The 15,647-nt window shown below is 43.8% G+C and overlaps 1 protein-coding gene across 1 annotated transcript; it reads left to right on the top strand.

The window, feature by feature from the left end:
* Positions 1–1,680: 1,680 nt before the first annotated feature.
* c45h19orf67 (chromosome 45 C19orf67 homolog) lies at positions 1,681–13,163 on the top strand. Its single transcript, XM_060854944.1, has 6 exons — positions 1,681–2,105; positions 3,052–3,196; positions 8,144–8,244; positions 9,145–9,333; positions 10,058–10,204; positions 12,914–13,163. Exons 1-6 carry the CDS (start codon positions 1,681–1,683, stop codon positions 13,161–13,163), a joined length of 1,257 nt encoding a protein of 418 aa, XP_060710927.1.
* Positions 13,164–15,647: the final 2,484 nt, after the last annotated feature.

The following is a 15,647-nucleotide window of genomic DNA, read 5'->3' as shown; positions in this document are numbered from 1 at the left end:
CTTCCTTCTTTTTCTTAACCAAACCCTCAATTGCTTTAAGGAGAAAGTGAGGTCTGCAGATGCTGGAGATCAGAGCTGAAAATGTGTTGCTGGAAAAGCGCAGCAGGTCAGGCAGCATCCAAGGAGCAGGAGATTCGACGTTTCGGGCATAAGCTCTTCTTCAGGAATGAATCATTCCTGAATTCAGCATTCCCTAAACCTATCAGCCTTCCCTTCCACCCTGACAGGGATATACTTTCTCTGGATTCTCATTATCTCATTTCTGAAGGCTTCCCATTTTCCAGCGATCCCTTTACCTGCAAACATCTGCCTCCAATCAGCTTTTGAAAGTTCTTGCCTCATACCATCAAAATTGGCCTTTCTCCAACTTAGAACTTCAACTTTTAGATCTGGTCTATCCTTTTCCATCATTATTCTAAATCTAATAGAATTATAGTCACTGGCCCCAAAGTGCTCCCCACTGACACCTCAATCACCTGTGTTGCCTTATTTCCCAAGAGTAGGTCAAGTTTTGCAGCTTCTTCAGTCAGTACATCCACATACTGAATCAGAAAATTGTCTTTGCATGGAATCTTGTGAATTACATTAGTCTTGCACATGATGGGTATAGGGGGTTTTGTTCTGGTGAGTTGTTGTCTGAGCGTGGCCGTCGGTTTATGGGCTGTCATGAATCCGGGTGGTCAAAGAAGTCTGGCTGTCGGTTCCAAGACCTTTTTTTTATGTTAGCATGGCTGGTGGGTTAGGTCATGGCATGTCCTCATCACATTGTCTGTCTGTTAGCCAACTGCGGATGAAGTTGCAGGATATCCATTCTTGGTGAAGACTCTTTCGAGGTATTGTTCTTCTCTTTGTAGGTCTGGAGTGCTGCAGTGTGTTGTAGCCCTTTTTGAACAGGGTCCTAGTGTGTCTTCTCTTGTATGTGTTTGGGTAGCTGCTGTTGTAATTCAGGACCTGGTCAGTGGATGTGGCCTTCCTGTACCGTTTTTGTGGTGCATTCACCGTTCGGTGTTGTTTCTACCGTCAGCTCCAAAAATGGGAGTTGATTGCTGGTTTCCTTCTCTCTCGTAAATCTGATCCCTGTGAGCATGGTGTTAATAACCTGGTGTGTGCTCTCGATTTCTGTACTCTTGGTAAGCACAAAAGTGTTGTCCACGTGTCTGATCCAGAGTGTGGGTTGGATTTGTGGGAGGGCTAGCATTTGTTCCAGTCTTTGCACCATTGCTTCTGCGATGAGCCCAGTGATGGGGGAGCCCATATGTGTCCCATTGATCTCTTCATATATCTGGTTGTTGAATGCGAAGTGTGTTGTCAAGCACAGGTCTAGTAGTTTGAGTATGCAATCCTTGTTAATAGGTTCCCCATCGTGTCATCTGTTCTGTTTGTCCAGCAGGTTGGCTATTGTGTCTCTGGCTGGAGTTTTGTCAATTGAAGTGAACAATGCTGTTACATTGAATGAAACCATTTCTTCCTCCTTGTCTATGTTTGTGTTCTTGATGTTGTCTAGGATTTCCTGCGATAATTGTATGGAGTATTTGGATCCGCTGATTATCCTGCACCCTTTGTCTAGCTGCTGGGATGTGCACTGAAGCAGGGACTGAGACTAGGAGGCTAACTTGGGTAGGATTTGTTACAGAAGAGCCCAGGTCAGCCAAATAGTAATTATTGTTTCTTGCATACAGAATGGAGGAGAATGTCACTAATGGACATGACATAGCGGTGTACAAGAGGAGAGAGAAGTTGAAATGTTCCTGCTCAATGGATGTTGTCAACACAGAACCAAAAGGGTCCCACTGGACAGAAACAGAATTGCAGCAGCTCATGGGGCAGCACATGCAAGAGAAGCAGAGGAAGGAGAGCCAGGTCTTCATGCCTGCCCCGGCCTATTCTAGCTCTTCAACCATGCAGGCTTCACAGACCTCTGTACAAGTCACGAACACCACCACCTTCACACCACAGCATGGGAAGGAGGAACAACCCCGTGGGCCGGAGGGTGAAGCACCTCAGTACGATATCACCCTTATGGAAGAGAAACTCCAGCCAATAGAACAGCAGCTTCAGTACCTGCTGAAGAAAGCAGAGGAATTCCAGACCCACCTGGTGTACAGGTATTGGCCCGGCTCACATCTGCTCTTACTCTCTCTGAGAGGTGTAGCTTCATTCCATTCCTCATCATTTTGTCTTCAGCCAACCAGTGCTATCTTTCTGCAATTACATCTGTGATTCATAGATTGTAACTTGAGCTCTCTAAATCCTGTGCAAGTGGCATTCAGCCAAGATGTAGTTTATGATCAGAACCACCTAATAGTTGGTCTAAAGTTTGCTGCCAGTATTACAGTCAGGCACTGACAGCTATCCATGAATAAACCATGCAATGCCATTTGCTGAGAGACAGCACTACCCAGTCAATTGGGAATCAGCATAGGTTACCCAACAATTTGTGTCATTCTGCCTTTAGCCTGATGAGGATGACAGCTCACCCTTAGTCACCCAGTGCATTTCACAAGGTTGCTGCATTTTCTTGTTAATTCCTGTTTTTTTTAAAAGAAAAAATCTGAAAGTTAGGGCAGCCACTTAACAGCCTAAGTAGCGTTCCACAAAAATATATATTGCTACAATACTCATCTACCTCTCCTGCCCTGAAATAACATCAGAGTTATGCAGCACAGAAACAAACCCTTCTATCCAATGTGGAGCCTCGTTTGTACATAAGCTAGGGGTAGTAAATTGGTGTTTGTGGTGTTTAAAATGTTTTCTTATATTTCTGTCTGTCTCTCTCATTATTCTTTCTTTTCACTTCTTTCTCTACCTCACTTGACTCTTCTGTTTCTCTCATTCCTCGGTTTTCTGCTCTCTCCTTTTTAAAGCTTACGGGTCAAGGAGGTAGACTGTTGGTGTCCGAGTTCACAGTGAGTAAAAGCCAGAGGATGAGCTGTATACGCTAATGGATGGAGCACGCTATGCGCTAGCTCTCCTTTGGGAGGTTCTTGGCTTCGTTGTAACGGGTTGGCCTGTTTGTTCCCTGATGTTCTTCAGTGTGTTTCCCTCCTGCAGCAGAGACCGAATTCACAATGAGGAGTTTGCAAGGGCTGTACCAATCTTTGTGAAGACGTGCCAGCCATACTTTGCTTACCTGGAATCGACGGCACGCAGTATTCACTCCGACAGGAAGCCTCTCCCCGAGTATATCCAGAAACGGGTAATGCCTTAGGAATTAAGATTGAAAAGCATTTGACAAAAAAAAGATTTCAGAGCAACTCCTGCCCACAGTGTGTTTTCAGGGAGGTTTGAACAGGCTGATACTCCCAGTGAGGGAGTGCTGTTCTCTTGGAGCTGCTGCACTTTAGAAGAATCGTTGCCAACGGGTCGGGGTTTAATGTGCCCAAGATCAGCAGGAGACCTCTCTCCAGGTTCTGGCCAATACTTAGCCCTCACTCCATTTCACCATATTGAATGGTCCAGTCGTTATCATATTGTTACTTTCAATAGATTCCCTACAGTGTGGAAACAGGCCCTTTGGCCCAACAAGTCCACACTGACCGTCTGAAGAGTAACCCACCCAGACCATTTCCCTCTGACTAATGCACCTAACACTACGGGCAATTCACCTAACCTGCACATCTTTGGGCTGTGGGAAGACTGTGCAAAATCCACACGGACAGTCACCCAAAGCTGGAATTGAACCTGGGTCCCTGGTGCTATAAGGCTGCAGTGCTAACCACTGAGCCACCATGTCACACTACTTGTGAGAGCTCACTGAATGCAAATTGGCTACTGCATTTCCTACAGCACCGGTTGTATTTCACCAACTAGACAGCACATGAGGAAATCCTGGGCTCATGAAAGATCCCTTTCTTTTGGAATTTCCAGAGTTCAGTTTGCACTCTGCTACCCAAGGGGGCAATAAGGTGCTACATTGGACCTGACCATTGAAGGAATTTTCATTACCAGAGAATGGCTTCTGGCAGAGATCAGATAGTACATAGTATGTACTACAGCTGGGTGAGGAGAACAATTAAGTGTATTTATTCAAGACCTCGAGGAGATTGTGATGTGCCTTGAGGTACTTCACAGGAATATCATCAAACAAGGTTTGATGAGTGACTTAAGGAGCTATCAGGACAGTGACTGAAGTCTGGTTAAAGATGTAGCCTTTGAGAATGGTACAAAAAGGGGAGGGGGAGGGTGGGAGAGGAGTCAAGGAGCAAAGTTGAGAGCCAAAGGCATGGCTGCTCGTGGTGGACTGATGAAGATTGGAGATGGTCAAAGAAGCCAGAATTGGAGGAGTGCAGAGAGAACTTGGAGGATTGTGTTGCTGGCAGAGATTAGAAAACAGAAATTTTAGAGGAAAATATTTTGGAGAGTAATGCCAGAATTATTATTACAGCAAATTAAAAAGAGTCTTGAATTTCTGCACCAGACTGATTAATGAGTGATTGCTTATCACTTCCCCATTCTCAGTTTGCCCTTTAGTCAGTGAAAATTCTTTGCTTATTCCTCCTTTGACTTGCATCCATGGTTTATTATCAATATTTTAACTCATTAGGAAAGTTACATAAACGGACATAATTCAGCAAATAAAAGTCCCCATGTATCTGGATTCTGGTGATATTTGTGCTTCCTGCTGTTTTCACTCAGTGCACAGTGTGGTTCATAGAGTCATAGAGATGTACAGCATGGAAACAGACTCTTCAGTCCAACCCGTCCATGCTGACCAGATATTCCAACCCAATCTAGTCCCACCTGCCAGCACCCGGCCCATATTCCTTCAAACCCTACCTATTCATATACCCATCCAAATGCCTCTTAAATGTTGCAATTGTACCAGCCTCCACCACATCCTCTGGCAGCTCATTCCATACACGTACCACCCTCTGTGTGAAAAAGTTGCCCCTTAGGTCTCTTTTATATCTTTCCCCTCTCACCCTAAACTGTGCCCTCTAGTTCTGGACTCCACCAACCCAGGGAAAAGACTTTATCTATTTATCCTACCCATGCCCCTCACGATTTTATAATCCTCTATAAAGCCACCCCTCAGCTTCCGATGCTCCAGGGAAAACAGCCCCAGCCTGTTCAGCCTCTCCCTGTAGCTCAAATCGCCCAACCTTGGCAATATCGTTGTAAATCTTTTCTGAACCTTTTCAAGTTTCACAACATCCTTCTGATAGGAAGGAGACCAGAATTGCACGCAATATTCCAACAGTGGCCTAACCAATGTCCTGTACAGCCACAACATGACCTCCCAACTCCTGTACTCAATACTCTGACCAATAAAGGAAAGCATACCAAACGCCTTCTTCACTATCCTATCTACCTGCAACTCCACTTTCAAGGAGCTATGAACCTGCACTTCAAGGTCTCTTTGTTCAGCAACACTCCCTAGGACCTTACCATTAAGTGTATAAGTCCTGCTAAGATTCGCTTTCCCAAAATGCGGCATCTCACATTTATCTTAATTAAACTCCATCTGCCACTTCTCAGCCCATTGGCCCATCTGGTCCAAATCCTGTTGTAATCTGAGATAAACTTCTTCACTGTCCACTACCATTCCAATTTTGGTGTAATCTGCAAACTTACTAACTATACCTCTTATGCTCACATCTAAATCATTTATATAAATGACAATAAGTAGGAGGGCCCATCACTGATCCTTGTGGCACTCCACTGGTCACAGGCCTCCAGTCTGAAAAACAAGCCTCCACCACCACCCTCTGTCTTCTACCTTCCACCTTTGAGCCAGTTCTGTATCCAAATGGCTAGTTCTCCCTGTATCCCATGAGATCTAACCTTGCTAATCAGTCTCCCATGGGGAACCTTGTCGAATGCCTTACTGAAGTCCATATAGATCACATCTACCGCTCTGCCCTCATCAATCCTCTTTGTTACTTCTTCAAAAGACTCAGTCAAGTTTGTGAGACATGATTTCCCACGCACAAAGCCATGCTGACTATCCCGAATCAGTCCTTGCCTTTCCAAATACATGTACATCCTGTCCCTCAGGATTCCCTCGAACAACTTGCCCACCATCGAGGTCAGGCTCACTGGTCTATAGTTCCCTGGCTTGTCTTTACCGCCCTTCTTAAACAGTGGCACCATGTTATCCAGCCTCCAGTCTTCCAGCACCTCACCTGTGACTATCAATTATACAAATATCTCAGTAAGAGGCCCAGCAATCACTTCTCTAGCTTCCCGCAGAGTTCTGGGGTACACCTGATCAGGTCCTGGGGATTTATCTACCTTTAAACGTTTCAAGACATCCAGCACTTCCTCCTCTGTAATCTGGACATTTTTCAAATGTCACCATCTATTTCCCTACAGTCTATACCTTCCAGATCCTTTTCCAAAGTAAATACTGATGCAAAATACTTGTTTAGTATCTCCCCCATTTTCTGCAGTTCCACACAAAGGCCGTCTTGCTGATCTTTGAGGGACCCTATTCTCTTCCTAGTTACTCTTTTGTCCTTGATGTATTTGTAAAATCTCTTTGGACTCTCCTTAATTCTATTTGTCAAAGCTATCTCATGTCCCCTTTTTCCCCTCCTGATTTCCCTCTTAATTATACCCCTACTGCCTTAATACTCTTCTAAGGATTCACTCGATCTATCCTGTCTATACCTGACATATGCTTCCTTCTTTTTCTTAACCAAACCTTCAATTTCTTTAATCATCCAGCATTCCCTACACCTACCAGCCTTCCCTTTCACCATGACAGGAATATATTTTCTCTAGATTCTCGCTATGTCATTTCTGAAGGCTTCCCATTTTCCAGCTGTCCCTTTCCTGCGAACATCTGCCCTCAATCATTTTTTGAAAGTTCTTGCCTAATACTATCAAAATTGGCCTTCCTCCAATTTCGAACTTCAACTTTTAGATCTGGTCTATCCTTTTCCATCACAATTTTAAAACGAATAGAATTATGGTCGCTGGCCCCAAAGTGCTCCCCCACGGATACCTCCGTCACCCGCCCTGCCTTATTTCCCAAGACTAGGTCAAGTTTTGCACCTTCTCTAGTACATACATCCACATACTGAATCAGAAAGTTTTCTTGTACACACTTAACAAATTGTTCTCCATCTAAACCCTTAACACTATGGCAGTCTCTGTGTGGAAAGTTAAAATCCCCGACAATAATCACTCTATTATTCTTACAGATAGCTGAGATCTCCTTACAAATTTGTTTCTTAATTTCCCTCTGAGTATTAGAGGGTCAATAATTCAATCCCAATAAGATGTTCATCCTTTTCTTATTTCTCAGGTCCACTCAAATAACTTCCCTCGATGTATTTCAGGAATATCCTCCCTCAGCACAGCTGTAATGTTATCCTTTATCAAAAATACCACTCCCCTCCTCTCTTGCCTCCCTTTCTATCCTTCCTGCAGCATTTATATACTAGAACATTAAGCTGCCAGTCCTGTCCATCCCTGAGCCATGTTTCTGTAATTGCTATGATATCCCAGTCCTATGTTCGTAACCATGCTCTGAGTTCATCTGCCTTCCCTGTTAGGCCTCTTGCATTGAAATGAATGCAATTAAGTCTATCAATCATAGAGTTATAGAGATGTACAGCACAGCAACAGACCCTTCGGTCCAACCCGTCCACGCCGACCAGATATCCCAACCCAATCTAGTCCCACCTGCCAGCACCCGGCCCATATCCCTCCAAACCCTTCCTATTCATATACCCATCCAAATGTCTTTTAAATATTGCAATTGTACCAGTCTCCACCACTTCCTCTGGCAGCTCATTCCATACACGTACCACCCTCTGTGTGAAAAAGTTGCCCCTTAGGTCTCTTTTAGATCATTCCCCTCTCACCCTAAACCTATGCCCTCCTCTGCTTTGTCCCTGCCTGCCCTGACTTGTTTGACTCACTTCTGTTCTCAGCTGTACCAGTCTCAGATTGATCTCTTTCCTCACTATCTCCCTGGGTCCCACCCCCCCACCTTACTAGTTTAAATCCACCTGCGTAGCTCTCGCAAACCTCCCTGCCAGTATATTAGTCCCCTTCCAATTTAGGCGCAATTTGTCCTTCTTGTACAGGTCACTTCTACCCCAAAACAGCTTCCAATGATCCAAAAATGTAACTCGTTCACCCGTACGTTCTGGCTTTGTGTCTGCCTGATCATTAATGTGTTTTTTCTCAGCTTTTGCAGTTCTCCCAGCAGCTGGCCTCCAGCCTAGAGCAGCTGGTCCTCATGTATGCATCCTTTGGCTTCATCTCTCTGGAGGAGACCGACCCCTGCAGGTAACGGGGACCCTGACCCACACCATTCACGAGCTGCCAGTGGAAAATGGAACCACACTCCAAGAAGATGTCCCGCTCTGTGAAATCGAACATTTCAAACAGCTGAGCAACTTGACAGGACCAGCTTCGACCCAGATCTAACCCTGCACTGATCCGTCTGACGGTGTGATCCCCACCCCCATCAGGGCAGTTCAGCGCCTGAACTGGTCAGTCTTGGCTGTGGTTGTAGGAGGGAATCGGTGTCGGATTATGGCAGTTCCGCTGCTAAACTGGGTCAGAAAGAAATACCTAATGGAGACCACTAATCATCCTCAAGTCATTTCAACTCCAGACTGATGCAAATCCATCACTGCAGTTGTCTGTATGATTGTGGGAGAATTCTCTGCCAAACTTTACAATTTAATCCACTTCCAGATCACAACAGGTTGTTCCCTGTGGAAACATATCCTTGCCTCTCCTCTAGTAGTTTCACTAATCACCATAAGTAGAAGTCCTCCATAGTGCCTGCTGTTGGGAATGGTTTCTCCTTATTCACTTTATCAAAACCCTTCGGGAATTTAAGAGGCTGAAATCCCATTTCTCCTTGCCGGTCTCTGCACAGAGCAGGATTGCCCCAGCTTCTCCATTTCTTCTACACTAAGTGAAGGCCCTCATTCCTGGTCCCATTCTTGTCAATCAAAACCTCCCTTATGAGGTTTGGATACTTTTCCCTGATGTATCAGACCCAGGATTGATAGGGAGTGGGCAGACACAAGCCAATTGCGTACTCGATTTGACCTAGAGAGAGGAGGATGATGGGACAAACAATAATAAAATCTCAGGATTCTAATCATTTTCTTACAACCGCTCCCATCCCCAAATTTCCCTCCCCTTTCATTTGCTTAAATCCTGGCACTGCAGCATTTGCTACTTCTACAGAGGAGAGTTCCGTCTCGGGCACTGGTTTAGAGTTTCTACGTTTCGATACTGTATGCCTGTACCTTACACAGCAGCAAAGGAGCCAAGCCTGCTGTTCAAGAAAATCCGCTGGAATGTGGACATCACTGAAGGAGCATCCTACGGGGATGGGACAGATTCATTAACAGAATAGTAAGTGCAGATATTCGATTGGGAGAGGCTGTGGAGAGTAGAGGTTGTGTGTAATTCCAGGGATGACGTTGTGTGGATAGTTGGGAGAAGCTGGAATTGTTCTCCTTGGAGAAATGTTGAACAGTAACTTCAAGATGTTCAAACTACTGAGGTGGGGGGGGGGCTACATGAGTTGATAGGGTGGTACCAGTCCCACTGGACAGATTTAGAACAATTGACACTAGAACCCCACAAGGTGGTAGGAAGATATTTGAAAGACAAAACTCAGCAAATGGTTAAGAAGTGGAATGCACTGTCTGAGAGGGTGGGAGAGATAGATGCAAATGGGGCTTTCGCCATGAAATTGGAGGAGTATCTGCAGACAGACGCACAGAGGTGTTTTTCAGGGTTAAACACCATCAGGTTATAGTCCAACTGATTTTATTTGGAAGTACTAGCTTTCAGAGCGCTGCTCCTGCAGCGGGTGGTCTTACTTTTCAGTGAGCTGCCACTATCATAATGAACCAAATAATCTCCTTCAATGCTGTAGCTGTAGTCTATGGTAGCCAAACCACCTCAGCCTGCATTTTGTAACATACAGGCAGACTCATTTAATTGAAGATGTATAAAAGAATATGGTTCACCTGTTCTGAACACCTTTCAGTTACATCAGTGTTGTATTGTCATCAGTGATGTGGGTCCTCAGTCATTCACAGTGCTTCTGCTGTCCCATTGTATCGTGCAGTTACTTCCTGTGCTTTAAGGAGGCTAATCAGGCGATGGATAACAACCAGTCCAGTTCCAAAAATACAACCAAAAGCAGGCGCTTGTGGTCTATTGGTCGCTGGATCCAGGTAGAACCCTCCCCCAGGGAACCAGATCTCCTTTGCTGGTAATTGGTGTTATTGAGTTTTCTACCTTGTAGAATGATAGGGGTCATAGTCTATAGAAACAGGTCATTAGGCCTACACTTGTGTTTATGTTTGACCCATCAACCCCTGCTGTGTAGTGTCTTACCAAGGACCCTTTCTCTGTGCATCCTATCTCCATGATCAGCCACTAAAACACATCTACCCTCAGCTTCTACTAAACCAAGGTCAGGAGTTGGAATTGGCCTACTCCCTCTACAGGCACTGACCAGTAGTGACCTTCCCTACTCTATCATTTATTTTGAATGAAGCAGCTACTACTGGGCAGAACTCAGCCCTACCTTAAAAAGGTGCCAGTTGTTGTATAGTTTAGGGCAGGAAAAGATTTTTCCTCAATTACTAAACATGCACGCTTTAACAGCATGTCAGATTGTAATTATCACTAAGGTAGAGACAACTACTACACAATGTAGTGACACTTATAACTACCTCGTAACAGGTCCAATTCAATTTCAGTCCAGCCAAAGAGGAAAAAAAAAATCAAATATAGATTAGTACCAAGTTTAAAAGTTAGCTCATTGAGGTGGAAGGTTTGTTTTCAGACATATCACCATACTAGGTAACAGTGAGAATCTCCAATGAAACACTGGTGCTATATGCTGCCTCTTAAAAAGGTGGGTGATTTTTGTTTTAAATCGTCAAAATGACAAGGGAAGGTAGATAGGGTCTAAAGCAGTGTTTATCAACAGAGTTCTGGGTAGGAGGCCAGACCTTTAAATTCTTGTGTCTGTTTCAGCTGTCCTGAGATGTACAGGTTGTCCTTCTTTGTTTGTGTGTATGGAAACAGAGCGTGGGTCATGACTTTCAGAGCTGAAAATGTGTTGCTAGAAAAGCACAGCAGGTCAGGCAGCCTCCAAAAAGCAGGAGAATCGACATTTTGGACACGAGCCCTTCAGGAAATTCTCGAAGAAGGGCTCATGTCTGAAATGTCGATTCTCCTGTTCCTTGAATGCTGCCTGACCTGCTGTGCTTTTCCAGCAACACATTCAGCTCTAATCTCCAGTCCTCACTTTCTCCATGGCTTTGTGGCCAGTTGACGCTCATGTATCATGACAGCAAGTTATAACACCAGCACTTTACCAGGGACTTTGATTACTAGATTAGTATAGATTACTTAGGGCTGAAGTGTGGAAACAGGCCCAACAAGTCCACACTGAGTGAGGAGGGACCCACCCAGACCCATTCCCCTACATTTACCCCTTCACCTAACATTACAGGCAATTTCAGCATGGCCAATTCACCTAACCTGCACACCTTTGAACAGTGGGAGGAAACCCACACAGATAGTGGGGAGAACATGCAAATGCCACAGTTGTCTGGGGAGGTAGGAATTGAACGTAGGGCTCTGGTGCTAGGAGGCAGCAGTGCTAACCAGTATGCTGCCAACTGGACAACTTAGCATCTTTGAAGGCAGCAAGAAACCCACACAGACAGGGAGAATATACACTTCACCCAAACAGATGGTAGAGGCTGATATTATCCTTGGTGATGAAATGTCTGAAAACAAAAACATTCAAGCTCCGTGAGCTAAGTTAGACTGGTCAAGCAGAGCTACAAAATATTCTTAATTGTAAATAGATTAGTACTTTCTGAAATGAGATATTTAGCTCCAAAAGTTGCAGAAATGGCACTTTGCTTGTGGTGATATAGATCTATGGAAAGGAGAGCACAGGCTGTAAGATAATGGATTGTTATTGAACAAGGCAATGTGAAGTGATGGGTAGAGGGACTGGAGACACTTGACAAACCCATCCTCCTCATTGATACACTAGATGGCTGCAGCCAGCACTTCTAGGAGACTGTCTTGATCGGTGCCATTCCAGCAGCAGAAAGGAAATTAAAATGAGCGAGAGCGAGAGCAAATTAGCACACTGTCCCAGAAGAGGTTTTAGAATACATTAGAACAGAAAACCTGGAGGTTGCAATTCAAAAAAGAACAACAAATTCCATTTGTGGGTGGCACAGTGGTTAGCACTGCTGCCTCACAGCACCTGAGACCCAGGTTCAATTCCTGGGTCCAGCAACTGACTGTGTGGAGTTTGCATGTTCTCCATGTCTGCGTGGGTTTCCTCCAGGTGCTCCGGTTTCCTTTCACAGTCCAAAGATGTGCGGGTCAGGTGAATTGGCCATGCTAAATTTGCCTGTAGTGTTAGGTAAGGGGTAAGTGTAGGGGTATGGGTGGGTTACGCTTCGGCAGGTTGGTGTGAACTTGTTGGGCCAAAGGGCCTGTTTCCACACTAAGTAATCTAATCTATCCAATACTTTTTTTGAAGTAGCTAGAGTTAGATACTACCCAAAGTATGTTAAAATTGCCACCAGCTGACTCAGTTAAAAATCCCACACAAATAGCTACTGCCTGAAGTCAGGGTGGAGCAAAGGACAAGAGCTAGGCTTGAACAGGGAAGTGGGAGGGTGTGGAAAGGAAGAGAGGAGAAGGTGGTGTAGGGCAGATCCTGAATGTTAGCCTTTGTCCTGATTTGTGGTGAGGGGGGAGAAATGGTGTCCAACTCATGGCTGGTGGGCATGGCAGGTCCTGGTATACAAAAAAAAACTTAAAATGAAGTGGGTCAGGCACAGTAACAGAATTAATACATAAAATCATGCCTCTGCCCCTGCAATGCTGGGATAAATTTAGATCAACATTATCTAAGTCACTTCTTTGTGGATTTTAGGTTTCTATACAAGCAGCCTCGGGGTGACTATGAGCTCCTGGTCACCATCGGATTTGAGGAGCCATCACAGATTGCTGCTACTGATCTCCTCGTGGAGATCCTTTTGAGTCAGAGGTCAGCTGACCCAGCAGGAACTTGCCTCAAACCAAAACAGTTCTCATATTTGGATGGTACCAGTCACCCAGACCTCCCTACATCCAGCTGCCAGGTACTTTCAGCTGGACTCAATTCCGAGCCCTTCACTGGTTAACCCATTCACCCAGGCAAAGAATGGGAATTTAGAATTGCTATTGACTCCTTCAGTGAGAAAGATCACAGTGAAACACCTTCTAGTCTTAGCACATTCTAATTAGCATCCCAAAGGGAAAAAAAAACTAGAATTTACTTTGTCACAAGGTCACACCTGAAATTAAAAAAGTGTTTACACTGCTACATTTGAAAACTGGTCAAAGTAATTAATGTGAGGGAGGGATTTGTATTAGCTTTTAAAGATAGTTCCCATCAAGTCCTAGCATCTAGAGACAGATTGCTACAGAGACAAGTCTTTACATGTCATTATGGTGTATTCAACTCCATTAAGATTTTCATGGCTGGTTAAGGAAAAGATGGCTTGGATAGGAAGTATAAACATTTAGTACAGGCAGCTGGATTGGAGACATTTGTAAGACATGTGAGCATTCAGAACATGGAAGCTTCAACTAGGTTTTAATAAAAACCCTTTGATCACAAAGTAATCAAACCACAAAAATCAGACTCCTGTTCTGGGACAGGAATAATTGACTCAAGATGGTATTTGTACTTGCTTTATTAGATATACACCTTCACAAAAATCACAAGGGAAGACCAGTCAGCAGCTGCTGAAGCTGATTCACTATCTTCATAGATTTCACCCTTCAGTGTATTTGTAGACTCGAGACTTGGATAAACCCTGCACTCATTTTTACAATAGAACTGTAACCATGTGTTGAACTTAAGCAAAAACACTTAGTGCTTTAGAAAAGTTACTCATGCAAACGTGAATTTGTTAACTTTATGAACCAATGCAAGCTCTTAAAAATGACTCAGTGCATGCAGGTGATGCTGTTGTAGCTGTATGAGGATCTGCAGAGTTCCATTAAGGGTAGCATCAAAAGTAGGTCAAGCCTGAATTATGTTTGAGAAAATTTCAATGTGACAAAGGGATCAGCTGTCCGATCTTTAAATTCAAAACCAAAAAAATCCAGAAAATCTCTAGAATGAAGTTTGCTAATAGTGTATCAAGGTTAACTCTTCAATGTCCAAAAAGCTGTATAGCTTATCTATTGTTCTGGCACAATTCAATTTGGCCATTTGAAATATGGCCTGAAATTCCAGGAATTTCAAAAAACTACCCCTGAAGTATTAATGCAACTAAAATAGTGCAATTTAAAAGTGTCACAGAAACACTGTTCTTGATCCATTACCTGACTGGTAAATTCACAGCCAGTGTCCACCAGTACCCTGTAACATTGCTTTCACCCAGTATTTGACTGGGTAATGTCTGCCCATAAATCTTGAAAAAGCAGAGAAATCTCAAAACCAGCAAGTTAGTGATTCAGTAAGCATGTTTGTTGTCAGCACTAAAGGTTTACCAGTAAACCAGATACAAAAACAGATTTGGTAAGGAAGACCCATTGGTCTGTGAACAAGTGAGTGATTGGCAAGGCCAAAAGTTAGTCAGCCAGCTTTCATTTCCTTGGACAGTGAGACAGACTCTGATGTTAACAGCAAGATGACAAAATGAACTGCTTCGTTCATTTAAACACTTGTGTTTTACTTAATTTCCAATTCGAGGCAAATTGCCAAAGTCCGAATCCTGTCTGAACTTACTGTTCAGTGTAGCTTTCAAATTTGTTGTGAAAATTACCCAAACCAATCAGGTGGTCATGGCAGTTTACTGGCATGTTGATCATAAAGCTGAAGAACTGTAGACTAAAAGCAAAGGCAGCAAAAATGTATAGATTATCCCCTACATGCAAATACAAGGCTGTATAAATTGGTTGCTTTAAAAGAAAGTGTTCCCTGCATATTTGCATACTGCACATCTAAGGACACTTCAAAGTAACAGTTACCTGCTGGATTCCTTGAAAAGGATGTGCAAAGTAATTGCACCAATGCAACATGGAGACAAACAAACTTCATTTGGAGACCACCTCAGGTCTGCATCATGGCTTCTAGATGTTCCAGTTTGAGACAGGGGATAAAAGATGATCCCCACTTCAGGTTTGCTCCACAGAGGAAGTTGATATGATTCAGAGTTTGTTCCTCTCCTTTCAAGAAGAGGTTGGTTAGTAATAATTTCCTCTTGGAAAAAGATGCAATGATATGGAGGCAACTTGGGCAAAAAACTCTGCATAGCCAAAAGACCAAGACAACTTTTAAAAAAAAAAATCTACATCTCCAACTGTCTAGCTATGTACACAATTAGATCCCCATCAAGACTGTACACCTTGTTTTAAAATCACCCATCAGAAAATATATTTGTCTACAAACAATGGCCAAGTCAGGTTAAGTTTGCTCACTGATGAAAAGCTTGTTTTCAGACAGATGTTATCACCATACTAGGTTATTGAATAAAGAGCTTATGCTCAAAATGTCAATTCTCCTACTGGTCAGATGCTGTCTGACCAGCTGTGCTTTTCCAGCACCACTTTTTGGTCCTGTTCTTCAAATCTTGACTTTCTAGTCAATACCCACTACATTCTACAAGACCTAT

Source organism: Hemiscyllium ocellatum, chromosome 45 (assembly GCF_020745735.1).
Source record: "Hemiscyllium ocellatum isolate sHemOce1 chromosome 45, sHemOce1.pat.X.cur, whole genome shotgun sequence".
Lineage (NCBI taxonomy): Eukaryota > Metazoa > Chordata > Chondrichthyes > Orectolobiformes > Hemiscylliidae > Hemiscyllium > Hemiscyllium ocellatum.
Note: the sequence above shows the minus strand (reverse complement) of the source record. Positions and strands in the feature narration are given on the sequence as shown.